The sequence below is a fragment of the Chroicocephalus ridibundus genome, chromosome 1, assembly GCF_963924245.1.
Source record: "Chroicocephalus ridibundus chromosome 1, bChrRid1.1, whole genome shotgun sequence".
NCBI classification, from domain to species: domain Eukaryota; kingdom Metazoa; phylum Chordata; class Aves; order Charadriiformes; family Laridae; genus Chroicocephalus; species Chroicocephalus ridibundus.
In genome coordinates, this window is record NC_086284.1 from 162,621,216 (window position 1) to 162,649,215 (window position 28,000).

The 28,000-nt window shown below is 42.9% G+C and overlaps 1 protein-coding gene across 1 annotated transcript; it reads left to right on the forward strand.

Moving 5' to 3' along the window:
* Nucleotide 1: 1 nt before the first annotated feature.
* Nucleotides 2-28,000, forward strand: ISX (intestine specific homeobox). The gene is made up of 5 exons (XM_063324689.1): nucleotides 2-173; nucleotides 8,981-9,223; nucleotides 22,232-22,383; nucleotides 26,979-27,095; nucleotides 27,764-28,000. The coding sequence occupies exons 1-5, from the start codon at nucleotides 2-4 to the stop codon at nucleotides 27,998-28,000; spliced, it is 921 nt and encodes a 306-aa protein (XP_063180759.1).

The window sequence follows — 28,000 nt, forward strand, 5'->3', positions numbered from 1 at the left end:
GATGACAGACCACCGGGTGTGTGCCAGCCAGGGGAAGCCCAGCCTGTCCTTTTCCATTGAGGAGATCTTAAAGAAACCTTCTGCTAGCACCGCCGTAAGCATTGAAACCAGGAACAGAAGTAACTACGTTGAGAGACCTCCAGCCCTGAAAGCAGGGTCACCACTGGCCTTTGGTAAGTACCAGTTATAACACTTAATGAAAATGGTCCTTTCTTTTTAACCCCTAAAACTACCCCGTATGATTATGCAGAATTTGTATTCTTTAGTTTTTGTAGGAATCTGGGATTTCCCTAATCAGGTACAAATCATTCATTATATATACAGAAATAATCTTTAAAAAATAATTTACTTTTGATATCACAGTAGACTGGGCTCTGCTGCCAGCCTTTGGTGGGATTTTGTACATTATGAAGCCCCTGTGTCATTGGAGATGTGGGTATGCAACCTGATCCGTTATTGCAGATAGATCTCTTCAGTAACAATAAGACGTACTTATAGTAAACAAATACAACATCCTAGTGCCTTTCTCTTTAAAAAACAATACTGTTGTTATTAAAAAAAAAAAAGAAAAAAGAATCGCCTGTCATAAGGAAGGACAGGCATTCAAACTCAGGAAGCTAGCCTAAAACTGCTGCCGCTTAAAGAAGTTGTTGGAGTTTCACTTATATTAAGAGCTGACTGCTGTCTGGAATTACAGCCAAATCTCATATCAGTACCATTTTCAGAAAAATCCAACCATTCATCCTCAAGCAGGAGAAATGGTCTGCAAGGGTAATGGTAGCTAAGGAGTGTTAGAACTCAATTGCTGGAACAACAAAAGAGAAGGCATTTGTGTTTAATCATTTCTCCTTATCATCATGGACACTAGGTCCTTTCATGACTGAATAAAACCAGCTAGTAGAAAACTAGCGTGACTTCTATCTTAGCAAACCAGCAAGTGCATTAGCCTTTTTGACTTCAGTTTCCTCAGTTTAGTTACTTTGGCCTTGAGTGAACTCTTACTCCCACAGAAATTGTCTCTTTCTTTCCTTAAACAAAGACCAATGGCCAACATTTTCTGGATCCAGTATTTCTTCTTCTTTTTCAATCTACATCTTTCATGAAAAGGAGATGTTTTATGTATACAAACACATCCACTTAACTGAAAAATGACCTGTAGTTTTGACAGAAAATTGTCACTCACTTCTTGCTCAACTGCTTTCAACAAAGCTTAATGCTACACTTTATATTTTTTAACACAGAGAGATCCTTTCATGGATCAGGTCCCCATTTCCCAGGGCACTGGATGAACCATCCAGCAGTAAGGGAAAGAGTCTTTTTCCAAAAGCCTGGCAGTCCAAGTGACCGTTGCTTGTTCTCATAGTTTCAACTCTTTATGTCTGAACTGGATACTCACCTGGACTGGAAAGCAAACCAAACCTAAATCGGGAAAGAAACTGCAGTGAAGTGAGCACCACACTCACTTGTGTAACATTAGTCACCAGCTGGGTTCAAGCCCAGTCCCACTAATGCTGCCTCTCCGCCATGCTTTGCACAAGACCTGGACTTTTCTTGTTCACTTCTGACACGGGGTAACTTCACTCACTCTGTACAGAGCTTGTTTCCTGATGATGGGGCAGCACCAGCGCACAACACATCTCACAGCCGTGGGAGCCCCAAGCATTGGGGCTGAGTATATAACCACTGCCTTTGTGCCAGTACCCGTGGCTTTCCATGGAAACCTGTGTATGGGGAAGAGCGATGGCGTGCTGCTGTATTTTCACTGAACCATAGGATTACTGAGGTTGAATGGGACCTCTTGAAGTCATCTGGAAATCCAGCCTGCTACTCAAAAAAGGGTCAGCTTCAAAGATAGATGAGGTTGCTAATGGCCACAGCTAGTGTTTCTTGGCTGTTTCATCACTGGTACAGTTGGAGGACTGCAGCATTTAGAGGTTTCCTAAAGCTGCCGTTGCAGATCAGACCTGAACAAGGGCAGACCATGTTTTAAATATGGTCCTGAAATAAGTGAGAGCTTGGTAGTTTATAGGGGCGGACAAGGACACAGCTGATGCTGGTGCAAGCATAATGGGGCCTCTGAGCTGAAGGTGCCAGGTTGCAAAAGGGGGTAAATGCTGGTGTGAACTCTCTGGGAGTGATTTTTTGTGAGCTGAAAGTCCTTTTGAGAGGGACCATGGCAGTGACTTTGTGCCACTGGATCCAAAGCGAGACAGATAACACCACTGAAAATGAAGTCAGTGCTGTTCATAACATGGACCATAGAGCTGCATTTTAACAACATAAGACTATTCTCTGAGAACAGAGAAGCATGGCAGAGACAGGACCTTTTTATATTAAGTCTGTTTCACGATCAATATGTTGAAGCCCTGTTTCACTGTGTGTCTCGGCTAAGCGTGCCGCTCCAAGCACAAGGTGTGACAAATCTGTATGCAGGACGTGGTGGGTTCCCAGGATTGCATTACTGCACTGCCAGTACTGCTCATCCCAAATTGCTCCACCCGAGAGTACAGTCAGTTTTTCACCTTGAAAGTAATACAGGCAAAACAGCCAGGCCTTGCCTTTGATTTCACTTCATCGCCTAGCCGAAGAGTGGCTGTGGCTGTAGCAAGAGAATATAGTGACTCTTCTCTCCCTTGCTAGAAAGCAAGGTTGGATTAATATACTTAGGGCAATGAAAAATGTAAAATAATGGAATAGTATATATACATGAAGATTCACTTAGCTGTCACCGGAGCTGGGAAAACAGGAAAGCTGTAGAGATATTCCAAAATGTTGTTGTACATTGCTTTTGCAATTGATCAAGGGTGTTTAAAAAAGAGAATGAAAATTAAGCTTTATCATTGTTGGTTTTTTACTAACACCAAAGAGATACCTAAGCTTATTACCCTTTGCTGTTACAGACGAACTGCCACTTTTTGCAGATAAGGTTTATTTATTTCAGGAGTTCAATACCCTATGCTGTACATCTTGGGGTAATTGCTGTATTTCATCAAAGTCATTCAACTTCATGCCATATAACACTGGCATTAAACAAGTTGTGTAAATATCAGCCATATCTAATTTGTCTCAGTGCGGCCAAGGTCAGGGAAGTGAAATGAGCTAGAGAACTTATTGGAAAATCCAGGATGGGACGCAAATCCAGCTGCTTTCCCAGAACAGTTCAGCAGCAGCAAAGAAGGAAGTACTACAGGTCAGAGCTGAGTTATATCTTACTATGGATTTTAAGAACATTTCCCGTATGGTATGCGTCTGAGCCAAGCCATGATCCATATGAGAGCAAGAACTGGCACCACACACATACATACCATAAGGTAAATTCCCCGGACAGAAAGTATCATCCAGCTCGTGTGCTGATCTAGACAGTCTAAGTACCAAGATCATACTTGTCCTGACGTCTAAATCTAGCTATTAAGAGCTGAGGAGATGGGTAATACCAGAGGACCAGAAGATGCAGAATGTCAGAAATGAGGGATATAGACAAAGCTTACCCTGGAGTCCTTTCACAAAAAAACCCTGGGATGCTGGACCAGCTAACTTCTAGAAGTTGCTTCTAACCTAAATTATTCTGTGATTCTTTAACAAAAAGGATGTTGTGATGTACATTGCCAGCCTCTCATGGAAAGCTGGGGCAGGACTTGATCATTTATGAGAAGATGTCTGGGCCTGACTCCTAAGTTCACAGGTTTTCGTGAGTGTAATTCCAGCAGGACTTGGAATAAGGAATGTGCACTCTTCCCAGGAGTATGTGACTTCCCAGTTGAAGTATTAGTTATTTGTGAGTTTACTGCGCAAACACAACTACTAGATGACATGGAACTGCAGCTGTTGATCAGAAGTCTACTGAAATTTTTGAATTTTTGAAAAACTCTTACCAAGTTAAAAAAGAAATAGTGAACAACAAAGCATTTTAGTATTCAGTCTATACTTTTCCTTTCCTCTTTTTGTCACAGCACCTGGAAAGCGTAACCATGGCATTTGCAAGGGACACAAATAAACACCCAGCAAATGCTTGTCTCCTCCCTAGTGCCAACTCTTTCATTTTAAACAAAGATTAGCAGGCCTATTTCAGAAGAATTCCTTCTTCTGAAATCCCTGGGAACTTGATTTCAATGTGCTTGAAAGTACACCTGAAATAATTGTTCATTACCCCCCCAGTTTCCGCCAGTGAGGTTCCACCAACAGGAGGCCCTTTATCAAGTCAAGGAGTTTGGGATGAGGATGTTACACCTGGGAAACTAATAGTAAAAGAAGTAATAGAAACCTTAATTTTGTCATTCTGCCTGTGTTATGCCCCATTATGTTAAGGATATGCAAATTAATAGGAATACAACTGCCAATTCACACACAAATGTCAATATGGTGATTGTTTACTTCATCCTTAGCAACACTCCACCCAGCTTTATTGCAAAAGAGGAAACAGCTGAAGGTATATAACTGAACAGATACCACCTGGCCAATATCACCAATTCACCCCACCTATTACAAGGGAAAACAATCCACCTAACCTAAAAAAAAAAAAGAAAAGAAAAAAACAAGGTATAAAGAGAAAACCAGCACAATAGAAAGCTGCTTGCACTTCTCAGTGATACTCTTCCCTGTTCATAGCCTTAGTAAGACCCTAAAATCTTAAGTCTTATGCCTACAACAGGTCTGTCCGTCTCCAGTGATTACACAAAAAGGCTTAAATGTAACTTATGGCATCTGAAATAACCTCCTGCTTCCAAAAAGAAATCTTACCGTCTTGACTGAATTTTCCCATCCTTTCCTACACAACTGAAAGTCAAGCCCAAAAGACCATTTTAAGCCACAAGTCAAAGTAATTTCTGTGCATAAGAGTAACAAATATCTCATGTTGTGCCAGGCTGAAATGTCATTGCCATCTCTGGGAAAAAAAAAGAAACAAACAAACAAACAAAAAAAAGAAAACTGCATTCCCTGGAGGAAATTTTAGCCCATGCCAATCTGTAGATATTTTTCAGAGCTCCCTGCTGGAGTTACATGAATACGCACCAAAAATTACTGGCTGACTTAAAGAGTTACCATTTCAGACAGTCTCCTTGCTTGTTCAGGACAGCAAGGGCCAGAGAAGTTTCAACGCAATTAGGATTAGACCTTAGGGTTCCTAACTCACAGATATGTGCTTTAAACTCAGTAACATCTGTCTTCAGTCTTATCCTCCAGAACACTTCCTTGATTTTTCCAGCCTCTCTTTAAGGTTCATGCCACTCTAATTTTGTTCTTTGATCTCAAACAGATTCTCCCACTCCTTTCCAGTTCACAGACATGGATATTTTCCCGTGTACCTAGGACAGTCTTCCATTCCCTCCCTGTTTTCTCTTCTTCAGCCTGTAATTATTCTATCCATGCACATATATAAGTTGTGCTCATCACTGGGGTATGTGATCATCTTGAGAAAAATTTGGGGAGGAAAGTTGTGTATGAAGGATAAAGACATTTGAAGAGCCTTCTATAGTTTAGAAAATGCAAGTGTAATTCTTAGAAAGCTTTAATCACTGCCCATAAGAGAACCTTGCTCAGGTACCCTTATGTTCCTCATTACTGTAGGATATAAGTACCGTTAATTCTGTAACATATTCATTTTCACAGCATCATATCTAGCAAGGGAGTGCAACTAGTCCTTAATTTAGGGATGGAGGACTGAGACAGAAGTCCTGGGCTAAGAACCCTTGCCGACACTGATATCCTCTGAGTTTTTGAGCAAATAATTTAACCCCACCCCCATGCTAGTGACCGCTCCCAGGTCTATCCTTCTGCTTTATCCCACAAATATTGTTCAAAACCTCATCTGTTTTCTCAACAGAAAACTCAAACCTAGTTGATCCTAAAGGAATTAAATGAGTCCTATTTTGCACAATATGCCTCAAATACAGCGGTGAACCTCAGACCACGTTCTTAAGGTCTGCATGGATGGACACATGCAATTGTGTTTAGAAGTTTACCCAAAGATTGGTGATAATTTGGAAAGATAACATTTGAACAATCATCCTTTATTGACATGGGGCTTTGGCTAATTTCCAGAGCTCTTGTAACTCCATTTTCTTCATGTCAGTGTCAGCCCTCTGTAAAATTCCTATTGTGTGGGCTTTTACTGAGGGCAGAACTGGGCACTGTGTCTCCAGATGTTATAATTATCATTGCTCCAAGGCTGCTTACAAATAGAACTTGTTATTTGTTCAGAAAATAAAACTCTGACAATTCGAAAAAGTTAGATGCTTTGCCAATGTTAGATACTGCACCAGAAGTAAAAGATATATTAAAAAATTGAGTTTATTCCAGTACAGCTTGTTGGGGTTCAAACCTGCTGCTATTTAGATATGAGAGGGGAGTGGGGAACATGCGCTGCAAATCCCAGAGCCTGGGCAAACCTGTGCTGTCACATTCACTTCAGGGTCATGCTAACCATGGAACATAAATTCCCCAATGGGTCCATTATGCCTATGTGTTGTCTCTTACTCTGCCTTTCTAAGGAAAGATATCCAGGCATGGAGAAAAACTAAATCAAACTCTTGGTTTGCCATTAAAGCAGCACAGACCCAGTTATCTCGTGTCTGAAGAGTCAAGCCTGAGCCTTGATTGCGTCTACCAAAGCCAGTGCATAAAGCACCCAGAACTGGGGCTTATGGTGAGGCTTTAATGTGGAAAAGAGCAGGTAAGAGAATGGAAGTATTCGGTATACCTCTCTTGGGATGCTAACAGCCACAGATAGACCACTGCCTTGAACCACAAGGCTTCCCAGCATGTTATATTTCAGTGCATGGCTTTGCAAGGTCTGCTTACCTTTAGAAGGAAGAGTAAGGACTCATACTACATTCAGGAGGGCAGAAAACTAATCTGAAAGATCTTTGCAGTGCCTCTGCTACACACAGGTATGATGGTGTTAGTAATAAGGCAACACCATGGCAGAAGAAAGATAGTGGCTTCTGTGATCAATTTCATCACCACTCAGGGTCAGGTGTCCCAGCACATGTCACCACTGGTGACTGCTGAGGTTACCTTCAGCTCCCATTGTTTGTGACACTCATGCTCAAATCTAAACCTTATGGCTGCACTTCATGAAAATGCACTTCTCTTACGTTTGTCTTGTCAACAAGAGCATGCCTGTGATTTCATGAAGATGACTGTCACTACCTTCCTAGATATCACTAGTGTCACCTGTCACAAAAGCAGATGGGAAATGTTGACAGCCTGGGCAAAGGCTGCCTTTAGAATTATCCAATGCCTAAATCTGAGCAACAGGCAGCCCAGGTGTAGAAGAAAGGACAAATGGACCTGAATCAGGGAAGACACTGACATTTAGCCTATTCTCTGGCCCATCTTCCTATAGGGCAGGTGAACCTACACGGACATTTAAGAAAGGACTAGATTTTCAAAAGCATTTGGCTTACAGCAAATTCCACAGCGATCTTGCTGACAGATTTTCAGAGCAGCTCCACATCTACCGTATTCTGGAGTTCTTCAGAAAAGGCAGCCATTGGTTTGGACACTAACAGAGAAGCTGAGCTTTCTTGATCATTTGGTTGCGTTTCCTGACTTCCACAGTCCTTTTTTGAAAATCTCCCACAAAAAAAAGTTATAAGATGAAAGGTTTTTTTAAGGTTTGAAAGTTTTAAGGTGGAAGGAAGTGGAGAACAGGCTAGATTTTGGGGTCAAATTCATGAGGACCATGCCCCTGCAACATGGGGTCATCTTGGTATTGATGCACAGCACAGAATGATTAAGGCCATTTAAAATATCACAGAATCACAGAATGGTAGGGGTTGGAAGGGACCTCTGGAGATCATCTAGTCCAACCCCCCTGCCAGAGCAGGGTCACCTAAAGCAGGTTGCACAGGAACGCGTCCAGGCGGGTTTTGAATATCTCCAGAGTCGGAGACTCCACCACCTCTCTGGGCAGCCTGTTCCAGTGCTCTGCCACCCTCAAAGGAAAGAAGTTCCCTCTCCTGTTTAGGTGGAACTTCCTATGCTCAAGTTTGTGCCCATTACCTCTTGTCCTGTTGCCGGGCACCACTGAAAAGAGCCTGGCCCCATCCTCCTGACACCCACCCTTTAAGTATTTATAAGTGTTGATAAGGTCCCCCCTCAGCCGTCTTTTTTCCAGACTGAAGAGACCCAAATCCCTCAGCCTTTCTTCATAAGACAGATGTTCCAGTCCCCTGATCATCTTTGTAGCCCTTTGCTGCCTCCTCTCCAGCAGTTCCCTGTCCTTCTTGAACCGGGGAGCCCAGAACTGGACACAGTACTCCAGGTGCGGCCTCACCAGGGCAGAGTAGAAGAGGAGGATGACCTCCCTCGATGTGCTGGCCACACTCTTCTTGATGCACCCCAGGATGCCATTGGCCTTTTTGGCCACAAGGGCACATTGCTGGCTCACGGTCATCCTGTTGTCCACCAGGACTCCCAGGTCTCTTTCCACAGAGATGCTCTCCAGCAGGTCAGCCCCCAACCTGTACTGGTGCATGGGGTTATTCATGGGGTGGTGCAGCACCCTACACTTGCCCTGATTGAATTTCATAAGGTTCCTCTCTGCCCAAATCTCCAACCTGTCCAGGTCTCTCTGTATGGCAGCACAGCCTTCTGGTGTGTCAGCCACCTCTCCCAAGTGTCATCTGCAAACTTACTGAGGGTGCACTGTATCCCAGGCCATTGATGAATAGATTGAAGAGGACTGGACCCAGTACTGACCCCTGGGGAACACCACTCATCACTGACCTCCAACTAGACTCTGTGCCCCTAATCACGACCCTCTGAGCTCTGTCTCTCAACCAGTTATCTATCCACCCCACTGTCCATTCATCGAACCCACTCTTCCTAAGCTTCCCTATGAGGATGCTGTGGGATCAGGTTTGAATGGTAAAGTATCTAGATCACACCGATGCTTCTTTTTTTCACACAAACTGGAAAAGGTGCGCTGAATGACAGTTGCTTTATTCAAAGCTGTCTTGTGCTGTGTCCTTCACAGATTCCAGCAGCAGGAGTCTTTTAGACTGTGACTTACCTTCAGCCAAAATGCTTCTCCCTGCCACATGTGCTACACCCATGGCCAGGGCAAAGAAAACGCAGGCAGCTCACTGCAGGAGACCTACTGACAGCCCAGCTTCCCTCCAGGGTGAGGACACAGCACGTGAACACCTGGAGGGCAAAAGAAAACACGAGGAAGAGGAAGATCAGCTATGCGATTTCCCAGTGGACCATCCACTTCATGGTGAGTGCCTCTATATCCAAACTGTCTCCCAGAGTACCCAAAAACATAGTTGTTATCTTACAATGATGTACATGGCAATACCGAGTAACATAAGTCACAAATTTTTCTACTGCTAAGCTCCTGTCTGAGTCACAGGGATGGTTCTTCAGTCTCGCCATCATAGCCATGGAGACCCACCCTCTGAGCTAAAGATCTAGCTCAGGACTGCCAACCCTACCAATTTTAGTGATTTCGGTGTTTATTGCCCTCCTACTTGGGGTGGCAATCTATGGAGTTTCCTGGTAAACGTGAGTTGCACAACGCAGGGAGGGAGGCTGCTGAACATGCCGAATCAGCTCGATGTGTTCCGTACACCTTGGACCCTCTGCACAGGTGATGAAGAGGTCATCCGCATGCGCAGAAGCAAAGTGTCGATTTGCAACAGGTCTGGCATGCAGGATGTGCCGGGCACAATTTTCAAGCCTGGCCCTGTTGGTAGGTCTGCTAATTTCATTAGTTGTGAGCACAGGTAGACAGCAATCGCTTAGACAAAGCACAGGACAGTACAAATATACTTTGCCAATATGTTGCCCAGAGACTTTAAGCTAAGCAGGATGCATGGGACCTGAACAAGACAAATTCCAAACAAACAGACTGCAATTTATTAGTAGCACGTGACAAAAACTGCTTTAAGTTCTTTGAGTTTTAGGACAGGGTAATACAGATGACCATACTACACTCCAGAAAACAGGCTCTCAGTAGCAACAGTAAGGTGTTTCCTGCATAGTTTGTTATTATTCACTCCTTCCTGAAAGAAAAAAAAAAAAAAAAAAAAAAGCAATTTCAATTAAGTCTATTGCAGACTCCTAATGGGCTCATGTGACCACAGATGCAGGGTAACTCACCTGGCTTCACTGAGATCCACACATCTTCCTCAGACCATACTCTTCAAGTTGGCAGAGAAAACATTTCTTTCTGTAAAATGGATTTGAAAGGAAAGCCTTGTTCCAGCTGCTGCTGCTATGGTATACATGAGCCATGTGACAAGCTACTGTCACCTCCTCCTCCTCCTGCATGAGACGGCGTCTGTCTTGATGCAGAGAGAAGTGTCGTAAGATAACTGGATGTTTTAGCCTGCCTCTGCCCTGTAAGCTGCCGGCAGCTGATGGCAGCTGGGCAATATCATGTTGTGTCCTCACAGGAGAGCCAGGGCAGTATGTATCTAGTACTCAGAGCTGCCTGTGAGTGCTAAAAAGGAGTCTATTTCATGCAGGTGGGAGTCCCCAGCCATGGGGAATCACAGCAGAGCTGGGATGTGGCCTTCACAGGGTGACAGAGGAGGGAGGCGGGTGTCCCAACTCCACACGCAGCCTCATTGACCAGCACAGTGTTCGGTACCAGCCTCATCAGCAAAGCAGTAGGGGAAGCCGGTAATCATCTGCACAAAATTGAGCCGAGCTGAGCAGGCTCTTTCAATGACAACTTATATTTTAAAGGCATTTTAAACAAAATCCCTCTGTTCCCTGGTGGCAGTAGGGTTTTGAAACCAAGCAGAGGTTTAATGATCTGCCATTTTCTAGGCTACTGGTTCCTGCAGTTGCTGAGCCTTTGATAGAAACTGGCTAAAGGAGGGGGAGGATCCTAAAGCACTGGACTGGCATTTTACCCGCGGTGCACAAACAATGATGTTTCGGATCCTGTGCACACACTGTGTTATTCTTAGCAGAGAGCTGGAGGCCCGAGTTTAAAATCCTTTCCAGCATCATAAACTTCAGCCTCTTCCCTCCACTTTATGTTAGAGGGGAAGAGATGGCATCTCTTTTTCTCCTGCCTCTGGCTGTGGCTGCAGTCCCCTTTCTGAGATGAAGTTGGCAGCAGCGCCTGCAGGAGAGATAGACTGGCGCCATCCATGGGAGCAGTCTGTAATCCTTACAGCTCCAGCTGATAGCAAGTGGACTTCTGTTTCCATATCTATCGACTCTGCCATGCTTCAGATGCTCTTTCAACATGGTACCTATAAGCCAGTTATGGGTCCTCTAACAAGGCACCCGGGAGGTACCAAATGCCCACAGCCTATGCCAAGGAGGTGTCCCCAGGACCTCCCTCACACCCCTACTCAGAATGCCTACAACAAACACCCAGGGGAACAGCAGCAATCTCAGCAGTCGGAGAGCTTTCCGATGTGAAAGACATCAGAAGTCCTTGGCTTGGTGTTCCCTCACCCCTTTCTCACAGACTGCCTCTATCTATATAAAACACCTACATAATTTGTGAGGATGGGCTCTGACTACAGATACACATCTGTATAGTTGTCAGGGAGCAGAAGAAATCAAGCATGCTATGCAACCAGCTTGGAGGCGGGAGGGATGGGGTTTGTCTGGTGCTTATTTGGATAGGAGGAGAAAGGTGTTGAGAAGGCCATGACAATATGTCCTTCATGGGCATATTGAGATAGCAAGAGCACCCCAACTGTGACCCTGAGTGTGGAATTGGAGCATATTTCCAGGCAAGCCCATAACGTTGTAGTGTTCCTAAAAACTTGGTTTTCCCACAAAATGGCTTCTGCGACTAAGTGGTTTAGAAATGCAGTGTCATTTAAAATGAACAGATTTATGCCCTTATCACAAACCATTTACAGGAAGCAATGCCTCTTGCACTTTGAACTTAGAGGCTGCATTGTAAGCAAAAAAAGAAAAAAGCCCTCATATGCTAGAGATATTCTGACGGTAGCATTTAATTTTGCTAAACCCCCATTTGAATTTGGAAGCCTTTGTTTTGAATGTTGGGTGCTTTCACTTGCGGCCTTCTGTATGGGAAGCTCAGCAGAACTTTTTTTGAAAGCCCGGCTCCCGGCAGCAGCGCTGATAAAACCCGTTTTAGAAGGAGACCGTTCTGATAGAGGCCTTACTTTGGAGCTGTGGGTACAGGCTCTGGCTTGGGCCAGCTCTCTGTGAAATTATTAATTGCTGCCATTTTGCTGTGTGCAACCACCATCACTGCCAGGGTCTTCAAAACTTAAGAACAAGCAGGGCAAACTCTTGTGGCTGTTGGTCAGCATCACAGCAACATGTCCATGTAAACCCCCAAGTTAAATACTGACCTCCCACTTTCCTTTTAATTCCTTCTCTCTGCTCTGTGTGACACCCTTGAGACTTGACAAGTTCATGACAACCAAGTACCGGAGCCCAAGCGGATTACATGCCCCCATACCTGTCCGACCTGTGGCAGCTCCTGCTAGACTGCCACATACAAGATCTCAGCCTAGTTCAGATCCTCATGGGAAATTCCCCTACAATGTCTTTTACACATGCAGGGTTTGATTGTATACGTTTGTCTGTGTGCGCTGTAAGTATTTACATCCAAAGGCAGGGGATGAGTGTGCCCAGCATTTCACATGGATAATGGTTCCAGTCATGCTCCAGCAAGGGAGCAGTCAGCGCCTTGGAGAAGCCAGATAGCAGCATCACCTTAAGACACTGGCAGGTGCCTGGTCTGGTGGGATTTCTTGTCTGGGCTATAATTCAAGCACAAAGTAGCTCAGGCTTCCATAAATGGAGCTGGCTCCTAATTCCACCAGAAACTGGGGGCTTCAGGCCATGGGAACAACTGGACAATGTTGTTCCCTGCAGCTCACGTCTCCATTATTCACTGTAGAAGAGGCTGCCATACTGAATCAACATCATCCAAATATTTCCATAGAAGAAATCCTCTGCACATTGCTGACTGGGAGCTCAAGGATCTTGTTATTAATCTAATAGTTTTATAATTATGATAGCATCTTTGCTCCCAAAGCATATTGACAAATTCTGGTGGCAATTATCATAAAGACAACAGGAAATAGAGAGATGATCTCAGTCCTGGAGAACTTCCAGTGTAAGTCATGTACCCTCTGTATTGATGCCAGTTGCCGGCATATTTAGCTTAGTGTTTATGTTTTCTTTGAAGCCATAAATTCATTTGTACTGTTCATTTGTAGACAATATGGTCAAATCCATGTATCCCTGTGAAACAGCAGGGTTTATCTCTAGCAGAACAGTCTTTTCCCCAATATGCTGACTTATCTTAATGCATTTAGAAAACACTCAAGAGAGCATGAAGCACTGTATAGTCACAATCCCAGATAATTATCGGCTGCCCAGAATATGCCAATGGGGACTGAGAGAAAGGGCACAAGCCTCCCATTGTCCTGCAAAACAAAAGGAAGAAATTTTAAATGAAAAGCAGGAATAAAAAATAAATGCCTATATGTATATATATATAATTTTGCTGCCGTTAGCTGTCTTACCAGTCTTCTGTTTGTCAGTGTGAATAGTCCCTGCAGCCCTGTGTCTCTGAAGTGCAGTATTCCTGTATACATTTAGGAATGCAGCACACCATTGACCTTGTTTTGGTGGGTTTACCTGAGGCATTGTTGCATTGTTGCAGGCTGGTTCTTTGTTTTTCTCCCTCTTTGAAGACTGACTGCTTATAATCACACCCTCGATATTCAATGAAAGGCACAAAACCTGAATCCTTTACTCCCACCCTCCAGACTATGTTCACACACGAGTCTTACTGATACAAGTAAGCACTGAAAAAAGCAAAGCTGTCAGTGGTTGGAGGGACTATCATAAATTCTGTTTCTGTTTTTTCTTCATTATTATTTTTTTTTTAAAGTAAATGTTAGCATTCAATGCTTTCATCCAGCAGCCCCTTCTTTCCTGGGAATTTTGGATCCAAAGGGTACACTATGCAGGACCCAGAGGTTAATTTGTTCCTGCTAGTCAAAAATGTGTAATGTGACCACTTGTAAAGTTGATAGCACGTCTTGATAAGTTTATTTCAAAGGTCTTTCGAGTACTTATTGGCTTTTCCTAAATTGTCTGAGAACTTTGCATTACACCTCTGGGATTTGGTGCTTTTAATTACTGTTCTTTAAAATTGAGGGCAGGCCTTTTACCTACTGTATTAGCAAGTGCTTTATGCTGAGGTGGGAAACAGCAGAGACTACATACTAAAATAATGATGGAATTATGGTTTCTTGGAGGGAGCACAGACTCTGAGGCAGGGATGTAAACAACAATGCCTGATTGATGTCTAGAGGTTTGCGGGCACAAATAACCACAAAGAGCAGGAATAAAGCAGAAAACAAGCTCTCTGTGCAACCTGCGATAATCTCAGCTTTCTCCATGGGCAAATGGCTGTTTTCTGACAAAGGCATTGACAAGAGAGTTTGAGAGTGGTGGAGAACCTGTTTTCCTCAGTGAAAACTGTTATTGGATTAGGCTGGTCACTGCTCGCTTGTCTTTTAGGTGAAGTTTGTCAGTGGACGAACATTCACAGAAAGTAAGTTTCAAGCCTGAGATTCAGCTGAAAGGGGAAGCTACACATATACTTACCCCAAATCCACTTTGACCTGAAGGAGTTCATGAAGGTGCAGGTCATTTAGCCTGGTTATAGAACTGATATCAAGTGACGGAGACTAACACATCCCCATGTCAGTTGGGGTCCCTCAAACCATGGCCGGCGTGCTTCCTTCTCCAGATACTTTGCTGACCGCTGGCTGTGCCAGAGCTACACACAACACCATTTCAGGGCAGCAGAGTTTGTAAACACCATTATCTCTTTGCTGGCAGATGAGAAGGGTTAAATTCACCGGGGGCTCAGGCTGATGGCGAGCACCATCCTCCGCAACAAACTGTCCACATGAATGGTTTCATACGAGCTGTCTACTCCTTGCCGATTCCTCTGACAAGCAGACTAAGAAATTCCCCTGGCTGCCGCCACACAGCTCACTTAAACAGGTTCCTGGTCTGGTATTTTTAGTATTCCTGCTCACAGCACCTAAAGTCTGTACCTCTCTTCATTTCAGCCTTGCTGTCAAGCGATTAGGCACTGTACTCTGCGCCAGGACGGAAGCAACTCTCCGTCAAGGAGTTTTGGACTAAAGGGAGGGAAGTCAAGCCTTTAAAAGTTCAAATCGTGCTGCTCTGTCTTAACTTCTGCAACGCCTGAACGGCCAGCAGCTGGATGCTAAATGCTGTGTTTCACTAGCAGGAGGCTCTATCCGGAGCACATTGTACCCATCCAATTAGGATCAGTCTCGCTGGCTATGCCAGTCCTTCTTAACGAAGGCTGGAAAACCACTTTAATAAAGATTAGCCACACTGCCATACTCCCACCTAAATATTGCAGCGCAAGCTCTTTTGAAAGCCATGAGCCACCTCTTTAACTGGGAGAGGGACTGCCACGGGCACACCTCTGTACACAGACAAGCACGTTTTGTCTTGATGCCATCAGCACTTTGTAATAACTCTTTGATAGAGTTGCAATTGTTTTTGCTGTGGGCTTGGCTGCCACAAGCAGAATGTCACCACAAGAGAATAATGTTCAGAAAAGCCACGGGAAGGAACCCGCTGGGAGACCCACATATCTGTAATTGGCTGAAGTAAAAAGAAAAGAGAGAGGAACTTCTTTTAAAGAGGGTAAAAGGAAAAAACAGAACTTAACCAGGTATAATGAGGCTCTTTTTCAACGCCCCTGAGTTTCTTTCTGAGAAACAAATGATACAGTCAACTTAGTTACACACAGAAAAATACATTTCTGAGGATATTTAGTTCAAGTTTCTCGCTTGCTTATGTAACAGCTTTCTCTCTTCTTGTCAAAGAAGCAGCAAAATCTTTAGATCTGGTTATCGCATACTGTGAGAGGGTGTCTGTCCAGAGATGACAAAGAGGATTGCAGCAAGATAAACTGATCCCACCAGTTTTCATCTACCCAGACTACATACTGCAAAGCAAATATGTGCCAGCACTAACTTCCAACCCTTCTCTTGGGGTTTTAGTTCCTTATCCTTCTAGTGTGTGCACCCTTGTAATGAGAGCAAGTAGGCTTGATACAGTCTTAGCCTGCTAATGGGTAAGTGCAAATGGGAGATACAATTGCAGAGATTTCACTGAGGTAGCATGTATCTATCTGGTTCAGGTACGCAGGGCAGCTGAGAAACAGCAGTGCAAGGTGTATCGTAGGTTATTGGACTACTGACTACAGTCCAGAACAAATTTCCCCAAGTACGGCGTTGCTGCAGATGCCTATCTTTTACTTAGCAAACTCAGGAACAAGCAGTAGTCTTCGGTATCGATTGGCTCATATCTCTTATACCTTGTACCTGTGTTATACCTAAAAGGCACTGAAAATAAGCCATAATACACTAAGCTAAAACTATGTAAATAAGCAGTTGCAATTCAGACTCCTTGAGCTTAACTTCCCTTACTTTTTAGGAAAGGAATGATGGGGGAGCTTCAAACCATATGGATTTTTGGAGGTCAGGGATCACATCACAAAGTTAGGAGAGACCTCTGGAGACCATCTTGTCCAACCCCAGCTCTAATCAGGGACAGCTTAAATCAGGCTGCTTAGGCCTTTGTCCAGTCAAGTTTAGAATATCTCCAAGGATGGAGACTTCTCAGCCTCTCAAGGCCCACGCCAGACTACCTTCATGGTGAAAACCCTTTCTCCTGTTATGTTATCAGAATTTTCCTAGCTGCAATTTGTACCCATTGATCTCATCCTTTCCCTGCACACCTTCAAGAAGAATCTGTATTTCTACAAACTCAAATGTTTAAACTTGCTTCAAGTCTGACCTAGTAACAAAGCCACAGCTGCAGGGGACAAATGGAGCCTGTTACTGAATTTAAAGGAGCTATACAGCTTTATCAATGTGGGGAATCTGGCCCTTCCAATGTCAACAGTAAGGCAATGTACAGACAGCTGTATCTCTAAGCATCTGCAAAAGCTGACATATTTAGCTGCCTGCTATTTTCAGGCTTGGTTTCGGCAGCCAGCTAACCTGCAAATGACTTTCACAGAGCATAAAAGTTCTTGAATATCCCCATCTTTTACATAGGAAATAGCTCAGGAAACTCAGGCAGGCTTTTATTTCCCCAGAGACTCTAGAGCTACGTTTGTAAAGCCAATGTTACACTTGCAACACTTTCTAGTCTTATATCTTCCACCCACATTCTTTATTAGACTGTAATTCTGAATGCTGTTGTTTGCTATGGGATCTCTAAGCTGAGGTCCCAAGGCAAAGGGAAGTATCAAAGCTACAGTCAGAGAAAGTTTCATCTTGCAAGAGAAAATGTTAACATACAGTCCTAGGTATTTTGTATTTTTTCATAGTTAAAAAAAAAATAGCATGACTGATTACATATAGAAAAAAAATGCCCTATTCTAGATTTCCTACTGGCAAAAGCCTTGATTAGTTCACAGGAGTCTATTTAATTTCATTTCCAGTTAAAATCAAAGCCTGTCCTTCAGTCTCTACTGGCCCATAGCTGACCTCATGTTATTGTATTTTCTTTAATCTGATGAGTTTCAGCTTTGAAAAAGCTGGTTTCAGTAGGATTGACGCTTCTGAGCACTGTGTAGATCCTTCCCTTACATAAGAGTCTTGTCCCCCCTGATAGGGAGTTTCTTTTGCCCATCACCAAGTTATCTGAGTCATTTTCATATCAAAGAAGCTGATATGAGACACCAGAAACTCACAAGCCTGTACTCTCTGAAGCCATGCTCTCTATTCCTGGACTCTTTTTAGCTGTCAGTGGGACAGAGTACAGTAAGACATTATCTGGCAGATCCATTCCCCATCCCATCTCCAGCACAATTTAAAATACTGTATGGTTCAAGGCAGCGTGTCCAGCTCTCAGGTACCGTAAGATGGCCCAACTAAAAGTTTCTTCACAAACTTTCACGAGCTGTGCACAGCCTTTGTCTTCTCATTCTCATAAATTCTTTGTAGGATAGACTTTGCAGGATAGACTTTGCAGCTCCTTCTAGAGTCATGATCTGTACTGACTTTGTTCTACACCTCGGCCCTATAGAGATGGTATTGCATGGCTTTTAACAGCTGATTTCTTGAGTCTATCTGTAGGCTGACTAATCCAATGGACTCTGCAGTAAGCATCCTTCCAGTGCCTACAAGTAGTTAGGGTGGTAGCCAAGGATAGATATCCACATTCTTGTCTCTGTTTCTGATGTGTATGAACATATCCTCTACGGAGAGGTCCTGCAGCTAGCATGGCTTAATAATGCAAACCATTTCTTTGTAACCCAGGTAGTATTCTGTGTTTTGGGCACTAAAACTCTTGGCCTTAACTTCGATTCAACATTATAAAGAGGAGGTGATGGCTGTCATCATGTGTGCTTACAGGCAAGAACTAGTGATTGCTCTTTGTATGGTACCCACTGCAGTGACGCCTGATCCAGCTGGTCTTTGGCATTCACTTTAATCCCATCATGGTCCACTTGAGTCATCCCATTTCTATACAGTCTAGTTAATGTATGAGACAGAAGGGTTTACACTGGGCTAAATCATTAGTTACTGTATTCCACTGTATATGCAGAATACTATAAAATACTTTGATTTTTTTTATCTGAGTTAACATCTGAGATATTTTAAAATGTAGACAGTTTCTTTCTTGCTTTGCATAGTCATGAAATTTTATTTCAGTTAATTAATCTAATACATTTTTTTTAAAAAAGGGTCTTTTTTTGCTAATTCAGAAATCTTCTGTGAGGTAGGCAGATTTGTTCTCTTTCTCCTGAAGGCTTTCTGATTGCTAGAAGGCACATAGACTTCTTGGACATACAAAACCTGGCAGGACAAGAACCCTGCCAGCATCCCAGATGTTTATGTACAGTTGCGACCACAGGAACAAGGGTGTGGTCACAGTTTGAGCTTGGATCTCTTGCTCCACCCAGGAAATGTTGTATAGAATCATAGAATCATAGAATCATAGAATTGTTGAGGTTGGAAGGGGCCTTTAAGATCATCGAGTCCAACCTTTAGCCTACCCTGACAAGAGCCACTTCTAAACCATGTCCCTCAGTGCCCCATCTACCCTTTTTTTAAACACCTCCAGAGATGGTGAATCCACCACCTCCCTGGGCAGCCTATTCCAATGTTTAATAACCCTTTCAGTGAAAAAATGTCTCCTAATATCTAATCTAAACCTCCCCTGACGTAACTTGAACCCGTTTCCCCTCGTCCTATCACTTGTCACCAGGGAGAAGAGGTCATCCCCCATCTCTCTACAACCTCCTTTCAGGTAGTTGTAGAGGGTGATAAGGTCTCCCCTCAGCCTCCTCTTCTCCAGGCTAAACAACCCCAGCTCCCTTAGTTGTTCCTCATAAGGTTTGTCCTCCAGGCCCCTCACCAGCTTTGTAGCCCTTCTCTGGACACGCTCCAACACCTCAATGTCCCTCTTGTAGTGAGGGGCCCAAAACTGAACGCAGTACTCGAGGTGGGGCCTCGCCAGTGCCGAGTACAGGGGGAAAGGTAGACTTGTAGGTCTACTTGTAGGTAGACTGCAGCTTCTCCCAGGTTAGTGGAGCCAGTCTTCTACCCTGGATAGAGGCAGGAGCTCAGCTCAGTGCTCAGGAAGATGTACAGGACATCTCAAGGAGGCCTCAAATTCCTGAGACCAGGACAAACTTCACTCATTGGGATCTGCCATATGAATTGCCCTGTGCTAGAGAAATATAAATACCATACATTGTAATAATAGAAATATAGCGGGGAGATTCATTACTGTATGACAGAACATGATGTGCTTGACAAAATATCACCTTTGTACTCACTCCTAGCTGTCTGCAGTGTCTCCCAGGAGGATATGGAGGCCAGCCACCCACAGAGACGTGTGAGCTAAAAATCTTCCAGAGAAGGCATACCGTTATGAACTGTTGTCTCTACCATATCTACAGGAGATGCAGTCTCCTGAGATTCATATTCTCAGCACTGTTATTTCCCTTTTAATCCACATAGCAATAAATCCCCCTTACAGCCATCTTTTGGGAAGGTTCAAGTAGATGCAACTTTGTAATCAGGGTTTCTTAGGAGAGAGTGCCCATTGCTATCTTCAGCAAAAATGCGCAAAAATATTTCTCATTTCAGATCTCTGCCCCAGTAATGCCAGCAAGATTCAATGTAAATGACATTTTTCCCTTGGGGCTGAAGCCAGTGCTGCAGTCTAATGAGTAGTACTTTGATAGTCTGGTGAAAAGTCTAATGATACAGATTTAACTGTATTGGACATCAGCTTTATTAGGTCGTTTCTGAGATATGGGTGTATTGACAGTGTTCATGATAAATGACACTCCTCAGTTATTCTTGCATGACTGGTTTCCTTTCAAAGTACCTGAAAGGTTTAGAAAAGATGAAATATTCACAATGGAATATATTCACTTAATGGTCCCCAGATGTCACGTCCTAGGCACCTTCCTACCAAGTCAGTGGACAGAATTTTGTATTCCTTATTTTTTGTGTCAACAGAGTCACAATGAAGTTTCAATTACAGAATGAAAAATGTCATTTTCTGGTTGGCACAGAGCCCAGTTTATATTGGCCAAGGTGTTTAGTTACCTTTTTCACTGCTTTATCCCCAAAAGGAAAAGGTTATGCTAATGGTTGAACAAAAGAGAGGGGAAAAAAGTACCAAGTCTATTTGAGGGACTAAACTAACCTTCTCTGGGTTAACTGTTCACATTAGGAAGCGTATGCATCTAGTTACATAGAATGAATTGCTTGTTGCCATCAGAGCATGGAAGACCAAAAGCAGTTATTCAAAAAGATCATTTTCTCAAACAACGTGGTGCCATTGCCAATTACTTCAAGGTCACTGAGTAGCAAACTCATCATAGTTACTAGTGATATTAAAACTTTTATACTCCTATCAGGCTGCAGTTTGCCAAGCTCAGTAGAAAAAACCTTGTGACTCACAATGCTTTGGCCATGGCTTTTTGCACTGGTCGTTCAATGTCAACTAGAAGATACTCCGTTTGTGCATGAAAGAACATTCCAGCCTTGGGATGAGTTCTGCAGATCAGCTGCCTTAGAGCTCGCTTCTGCTGCTCCTTTCTCCTCCTTCTTGCAAGACATAAGCCCACCAGGATCATTTCAGAGCAACATAGACCTTATTCTAACTTACACCAAGTGGCATACAGAGTTCATAATCTAAATAAAATACCCTGGTGTAGAAGGGCATTTTCAAAACAGCATAGGAATGCTGCGGGAAGTCTTTAGTGTGGTCATACCACAGTAGGTGAAGGAACGGAGCAATGTAAGAATCCCCTGGAATTCACAGCACCCAAAGTTCCCCATATGCTGCTCCATGGGTTTTAAGGCCTTGTAGTTCCTAAGGCTAAGCTTGTTTAGAAAGTCCTCGCACAACGGTGCAGTCAGAATACCATTACTTTTCTTTGTAAGGTTACATTTTTAATGCCACACTGCAGTCAAACTGCTGCCTATCCCTAAATACTGCCGAAGGAACGGTATGGGAAGAGAGCAGCAGTCAGTCAGTTTGGAATGGTTGGCTTCCCTCCACAATATGCACACATGTTTGGGTACTCTTTCATCTTGTTGGCATACAGGAGGAGTAAATTCATCAAAATCGATACAGGGACAATGGAATAAAATAATACCTCAGGGCTTGAGGAAAGCTTAGTAAGACCAGTATGACAGGAAAAGATAGGGATGGAAAATTTATGAGCTGAAAGAAAGATGGTGATTCGTTACAGGCATGAGAACAGCACCAAGACAAAATGGAATATCTACTCTTTCATTCCATCTGCATTAAGGGTTTCTTCACAAATCGTTAATAAGCAATTATAAATTAGCAACAGATGTGTGCATGTGACAGACAGGGGCAAAAAGGGGTCAGAGGTTGGTTCAGCACTAAAGGACTTCGATGACAAACCCATTGCAGGGCTACTGTGTTTAAAATACACAGGGGTTTGTATCTCTTGACACGCAGTGCACCAATGGAATTAGCAGTTAAAATGGGCGCTTTTGACTCAGTCCTTGAACAATAAAAGAGTTCATTCACGTTTACTGCTGGGTCAGGAGACAGTCACCTATGGTAAGTAGATATCTAGAAAGTGTTGGAGGTGCCATCCCATAACAATTAACAGAAATTGATGGATCTCTGAATCTTCTTGTGGCCCTGTGGCCTTTTCCCATAAAATGTGATGCGCTTTTCCTTGCTTGCACAGTTGAGAGGAAAGGGAAACGGAGAATCCGGACAACATTCACAGCTGAGCAGCTTCAGGAACTGGAGAAGATTTTCCAAGTGACTCACTACCCAGATGTCCATATACGCAATCAACTGGCAGCAAAGATAAACCTCCCAGAAGCCAGAGTTCAGGTACATTGTGTCTCCAAAAGGCTATGCTCACTGCACCAATACTTTATTCAGAGTACGTTCTTAATAGTTTATGCCTGGATGACAATGATAATGAAATATGTGACCTCTGTGTTACCTTACAGAGGAGGCCAGTATCACTGTTCTCTTTCTACAAACAGGGAAAAAAGTATTTGTCACCTAGCTGGGACTAACCACATGAGATTAATCAAAGGGATAACAGGAGCTCTAAGCATACTAAATGCATAGCAAACAGGAGTTACAGATGATTATGAACAACCTGTTGGACTCTGTAGCAACAGAGCAGCCATTTATGAAAATATTTATTAATCATTTATCAACCTTTTATAGACTAATGTACATCCAGCATGAACCGTCATCCACATCCATTTTCTACAGGGTTACAAAAAAAGTAAAAATAACTGCCCAAATGAAAATGCTTTCTTACTGTTCTGTATTTTGATATCGCAGACTATAAATGCCCTGGCCGTAATTTCAGTGCGTGGAAACTAAACCGGTTCCCCCCAGCTGTAATGTAGTCTTGCTGACTGAGCTCAAAATTGACCCCAAATGTTTACTGCATATGAAATCTGCTACATTAACATATACATACCACTGTGTATTGGAATTTGGTGTTGTTTACCAGGCACTGTTGTGATGATTTTTGCATAAGGCAGTTTCTCTACTTGTCACAATGCTAGAGTGATCAGTGTACTTCTATGCACATATCCCACTCTAACAATCAAAGTTCAACACAGAGCGGTTTATTGACTATGACATGCCTGGGACTATCGACTAACCATGATGATATTGCTTTATAGTTAGGTGACAGGGAAAATTGGAACGGCATAGCTGTAATAAGCCCATTAGCAATATCACTGCACCCACAATTCATTCCCAATGGTATAAAGCACAAGCTGGGCTACTAGTCAGTGTTCCCAACAGAACAGCAAATCACATGAAAGACAGGACAGTCTTCTGTCTAAAAAATCATTTATAATTGGGGGAGTGGGGAAGGGGAAAGGGTTATTATGGGAAACATCAACCTGAGATGTAAATGAAGGAGGTAAAAAGCCCCTTGTGTATGAATCGCAGATGGCAAATTCCCAATTCAGACAGTGTTATGCATGGCACAGGAAATTTTGCATTTGACCTCATCTTGGCTGATAAATGGAAACTGGCCACAGAACTGTAACTATGGTACAAGTTATAAGTTTGGTTACAAGTTATATTAACAAGGTATGGTTACAAGTTATAAGTTATAAGTTATAATTTTGATTGATTGCATTTGTCAAAGAGAAAAAAAAATAGAGTGCAGCGAATTCGTATATGCTCTTGGTATGTTGAAATAATAGTTTCGACAAAGGTAAAAGCAGCATAAGTCAAATCACCTCAGAGAGATATTTTAACTGGGGAAAAAAAGGTGAGCAACCCTTGGGTAACCATGTGAAACATTTCATAAATGTGCAGAAAGCTTGTGTCCTCCAATCAAGAAACAAAGCTATGATTGCCGTGAAACAGTTTAAGCGGCTAGATGGAATTATATCCCTGCAGGTGTGCATGCCTACATGCAACACAAAATGAAGAATGTTGTATGAGTAAACATTAGAAACAATAAATTATAAAAAATGAATAAGCAAAGCAGAAGGATACAGGCCAAAGCTTTGGTAAGAAAAATTAAGGATCATCAGAAACTCAATAAAAGTCCATTAAGAACAAACGAAAGAAGTGAAGAATTATATTGATCTGTTACAATAAACAGTGGGACTGTCAAGGATAATGCAGAAATGTCAGAGATGTTCAGTGACAATTTATGTTCTATCCTTGGAAATATGTCAGATAAGGTGGTAGTATCACACAACGATGACGAAACACTGTCCATAGGACAATGTTGAACAGCAGCTGTTACAGATGCATATATTTAAATCCAGACATCCAGTTGACTTCCCCCCAGTAGTTCTTAAAAAGCTGCTTGAGAAGCACTTTGGGTCATCAGTGTTGATATTTAATCAGTCCTGGAGCACAAGAGAAGTTCCAAGGGCCTTGAAGAAAGTTAATGTTATGTCAGTATTTAAAGGATAAACAGGATGACCAGATAATGACTGGCTTGTCAGCCAAACATTGATTTTTGGCAAAACAGTGATAAAGACGATATGAGTCTCTGTTAATGAATTAAAGAAAGGGTAATACATTTAATGCTTAGGAACACTGATTTATTGAAAATAGATGATGTCAAACTCATCTTTTTATGATGAGATTATTGGTGGCAGTTTTAAACTGAAAGAGGACAGATTTAGATTGGTGGTAAGGAAGAAATTGTTTACTATGAGGGTGGTGAAGCACTGGAACAGGTTGCCCAGAGACGTTGTGGATGCCCCATCCCTGGAAGTGTTTAAGGCCAGGTTGGATGGGGCTTTGAGCAACCTGGTCTAGTGGAAGATGCACCTGTCCGTGGCAGGGCGGTTGGAACTAGATGAACATTAAATGTCCTTTCCAAACCATTCTATGATTCTGTGTTTCTACGTTTCTGTGTATTTGGTTGATAAAGGGCATGTCATTGTAAGGACCTTGCCTTGGACCTGCTTGGATTAAGAAAACGGAGCAGATCACAATGGCATGTGCTAGTAGACAAAAATCTAGGTCCACAACATGTGTCCAACTGGAAATTAAGACATTTCAAAGGAACCATTTACTAACACAAATGTGAATGTGAACTACATAATCAGTAAAATCTTTAATGATAGTGCTAAGAAATGGTAAGAAGATTAAAGGACTGGAAAATAATGACTCTTCATTGACTCTTCACTACAGCAAGCTCTGGATCATTGCTCATGTGTCTGCAAGAGAACAACAAAGGGACAATCATACAGAGTAACAAACAGAGGACATTTCTACAACATGGGTCATGCCACCCTCCCTCTGCATTCTGTTTTAGTCCTTATTTCCTTGGACAACCTGCTGACCACTGAGAGGGCAAATGAGTCGTTTGTGAAATCTCAGGCAGGATTAAGGAAGCACTTGTCCGTGGCTCTAAAGCCACTGGTGTGACTTTTGTGAACACACCTGGGAATACTGTACTCTGTCTCAGTGCCATAGCTCAGAAACAATGGAAAAATGAAGTTTAGTAGAGTGCAGAGAATAAATTATATCAGTAGCTTGATATCTGTGGTAGACAGAGCATAGAGGAATATGTTTAAATCCCAGTAAAAGAAATGCAAGGTGGGCACTGAGAAATAATTTTAGGGGTAAGGGTGTTGGAGAGCTGGTTGGGCAAAGAAGAGCAGTTTGGTCTGTGAATACAGCTTTGTCTTTATTAAAAAAGGAAAAAAAACCTGAAAGTGAGGACTTTATCCCACGTGCAAACTTTGGAAGAAACACTTCAGAGGTTGAATTTTGGCTTCAGTCCCTTCTCTGCCCTCAATCACTTTGTCAGCATTAAAGAGAGGTCATTTTTATGGTGCTGTTTCACCATATAACTCTTGCATGGTAGAAAGGGAATGGAGCAGTTCATACAGACTAAGCAGTTCTCAAACACATGCAAAGCCAGATAAACAGGACTGTCCTTTCAGTAACCTCAGATACCGCTAACTATCAGCAATATAACGGAGGGCTCCTGACATTCCCATCACTTCCTGGGCAAAAGATGTAGAAATAATTGAGTTGCTCATTATTGGGTTTAAAATACATATGTATTTACCTCCGGCAGCATCTGGTTGTGATCACTAACACCTTGTGTTCATATGAATCATTTGCCCAGAAAGAAATGTTTACAGTCAAATAGTAAGTTCCTAAGCCAGCTAGAAACTACAATGAAAGGGGGATTCAACTTTTCACAACAAAGCAGCAAGATGCACTACTGTGGCTGCACAATATATAGTTGTGTGCCTCAGCCAGAAGCCAGACAGGTCAAATCAGCTGACAGATGAAAGAAACTCCTTTGAAAAAATTATTTGTCTGTTTTCCAGTGCAAAAGAGATAGCAGATAGCATACAACTGCTGAGTGATTTCGAAGGTGGCATCCTCTTGGGTCTTTTGCATAGGTCCCTTACGTGAATTTCAAAATGTTACCAGCTAAATATAGGACGAGCCCTGTTACTACATTTGCACTGGTGACACATTTTTATTGCACCCCAGCAAAACATCTAGGTGGGTTTTTTCCCAGTCTATTGACTTGGGAACAGGGTGAAAGAGTCCTGTCATGCAACAAATCACAGCTCCTAGGGAAAGAAGAATGCTGTGTGCCTTCACTACTGCAAAGCTTTGACCGTGAAAGGGTCTGCTTTCCCAGGAGAGCCCTGGCAGACCTGCTGCACCCCATCCCACTGTCTTTCCTTGAATGGGGAGATCCTAGTTTTTCTGTGAGGTATGAGAGAAAAGACGCTGTCGTGATAATGCAGAGATCCTGCATGCTATGCAGAGTGTGAAACGTGCTGTGTTGAACCCAATGCTTTCCTTTAGGTTCAGCCCCTGGTTCTGCTGAGCTGGAGATCAATGTTTTCTGATGCTCACTTAGAGAGTAGGGAAAGTAGTTGGATGTGAGCAGATCCTCCTTTATCTCCTGTTCATTTCTGTGCCTTTTCTTTCTTGCCTGTATCCAGATCTGGTTCCAGAACCAGCGAGCAAAGTGGAGGAAACATGAAAAATTTGGCAACTTTGGTGGCCTTCAGCATCTGACAGAAGTTGACTTCGTTCCTGCTCCCAAGTCAGATATCACAGTGAGTATCAGAAGCTAGGTATAAAGCCACTGAGGGAGAGATAGCTATCCTTCACCAGGTTACCTCTTCACATGGGAATATGCTAGAGAAGAAGGACCATAAAAGACCAAAATGGCAATATAATGAAGATAAATCACAGCAAATAGGGTCAAATAACAAGTTCTTTAGGAATAAGTATTATGCCATTCTTCATTAAATGAAATCTGTTTTGTAAATATGGTGTGAGGTGTCTCTTGTGGGATGATCCTTCCCCATTTTACTGTAAATCATACTTTGGATCAAAATATCTTTACCACCAGAAATTTCCTGAACAGGAAAAAATATGACATTTGCAACCATAAAGCCATGCTTCTTTACAGACAGTCAGTATATCTCTTTACAGTGTCCAGCCTTGTTAGGCTTTTTGACCTTGATCCATGTCCTTGCTAAGTCTAGGACGGTTAATATTACCTAGGCTGGCACACAGGCTCTTCCCTGTCAGGAGTTTTTCCATGGCTAAAACAAAAGCTATTTCACCTTGCTCCCTGGTGACAGCACATCACCAAGTTTTAAGGAGTCTTTCCTTCTTAATTACTGAGCATCAGGGAAACAAATAAGGTTGATTGTAAATTGTATCTAACGAAAAGTCTGTATTGATTCACCTGAGACTTCATTTTTATTCTTGAAAGGCTCCTACCTTGATGCCAAGAAAGCTCGCTGCTACGATCCCTGCCGTGGGATACTACTCACCACTGCAAGGGCAGCTGACAACTGCTTGGTTGCCCAGCATGCTCTCCTTCGTCCCCCGCCGCTTGGAGCTGCTGCCCTTCCCAAAACCATACTTGCTCTTCAATGTCCTCCCCCCTTACAGCACACCATTACCCCACAAGTTGGAAAGGAGCAGTATCTGCGCCAGCTCCACATAG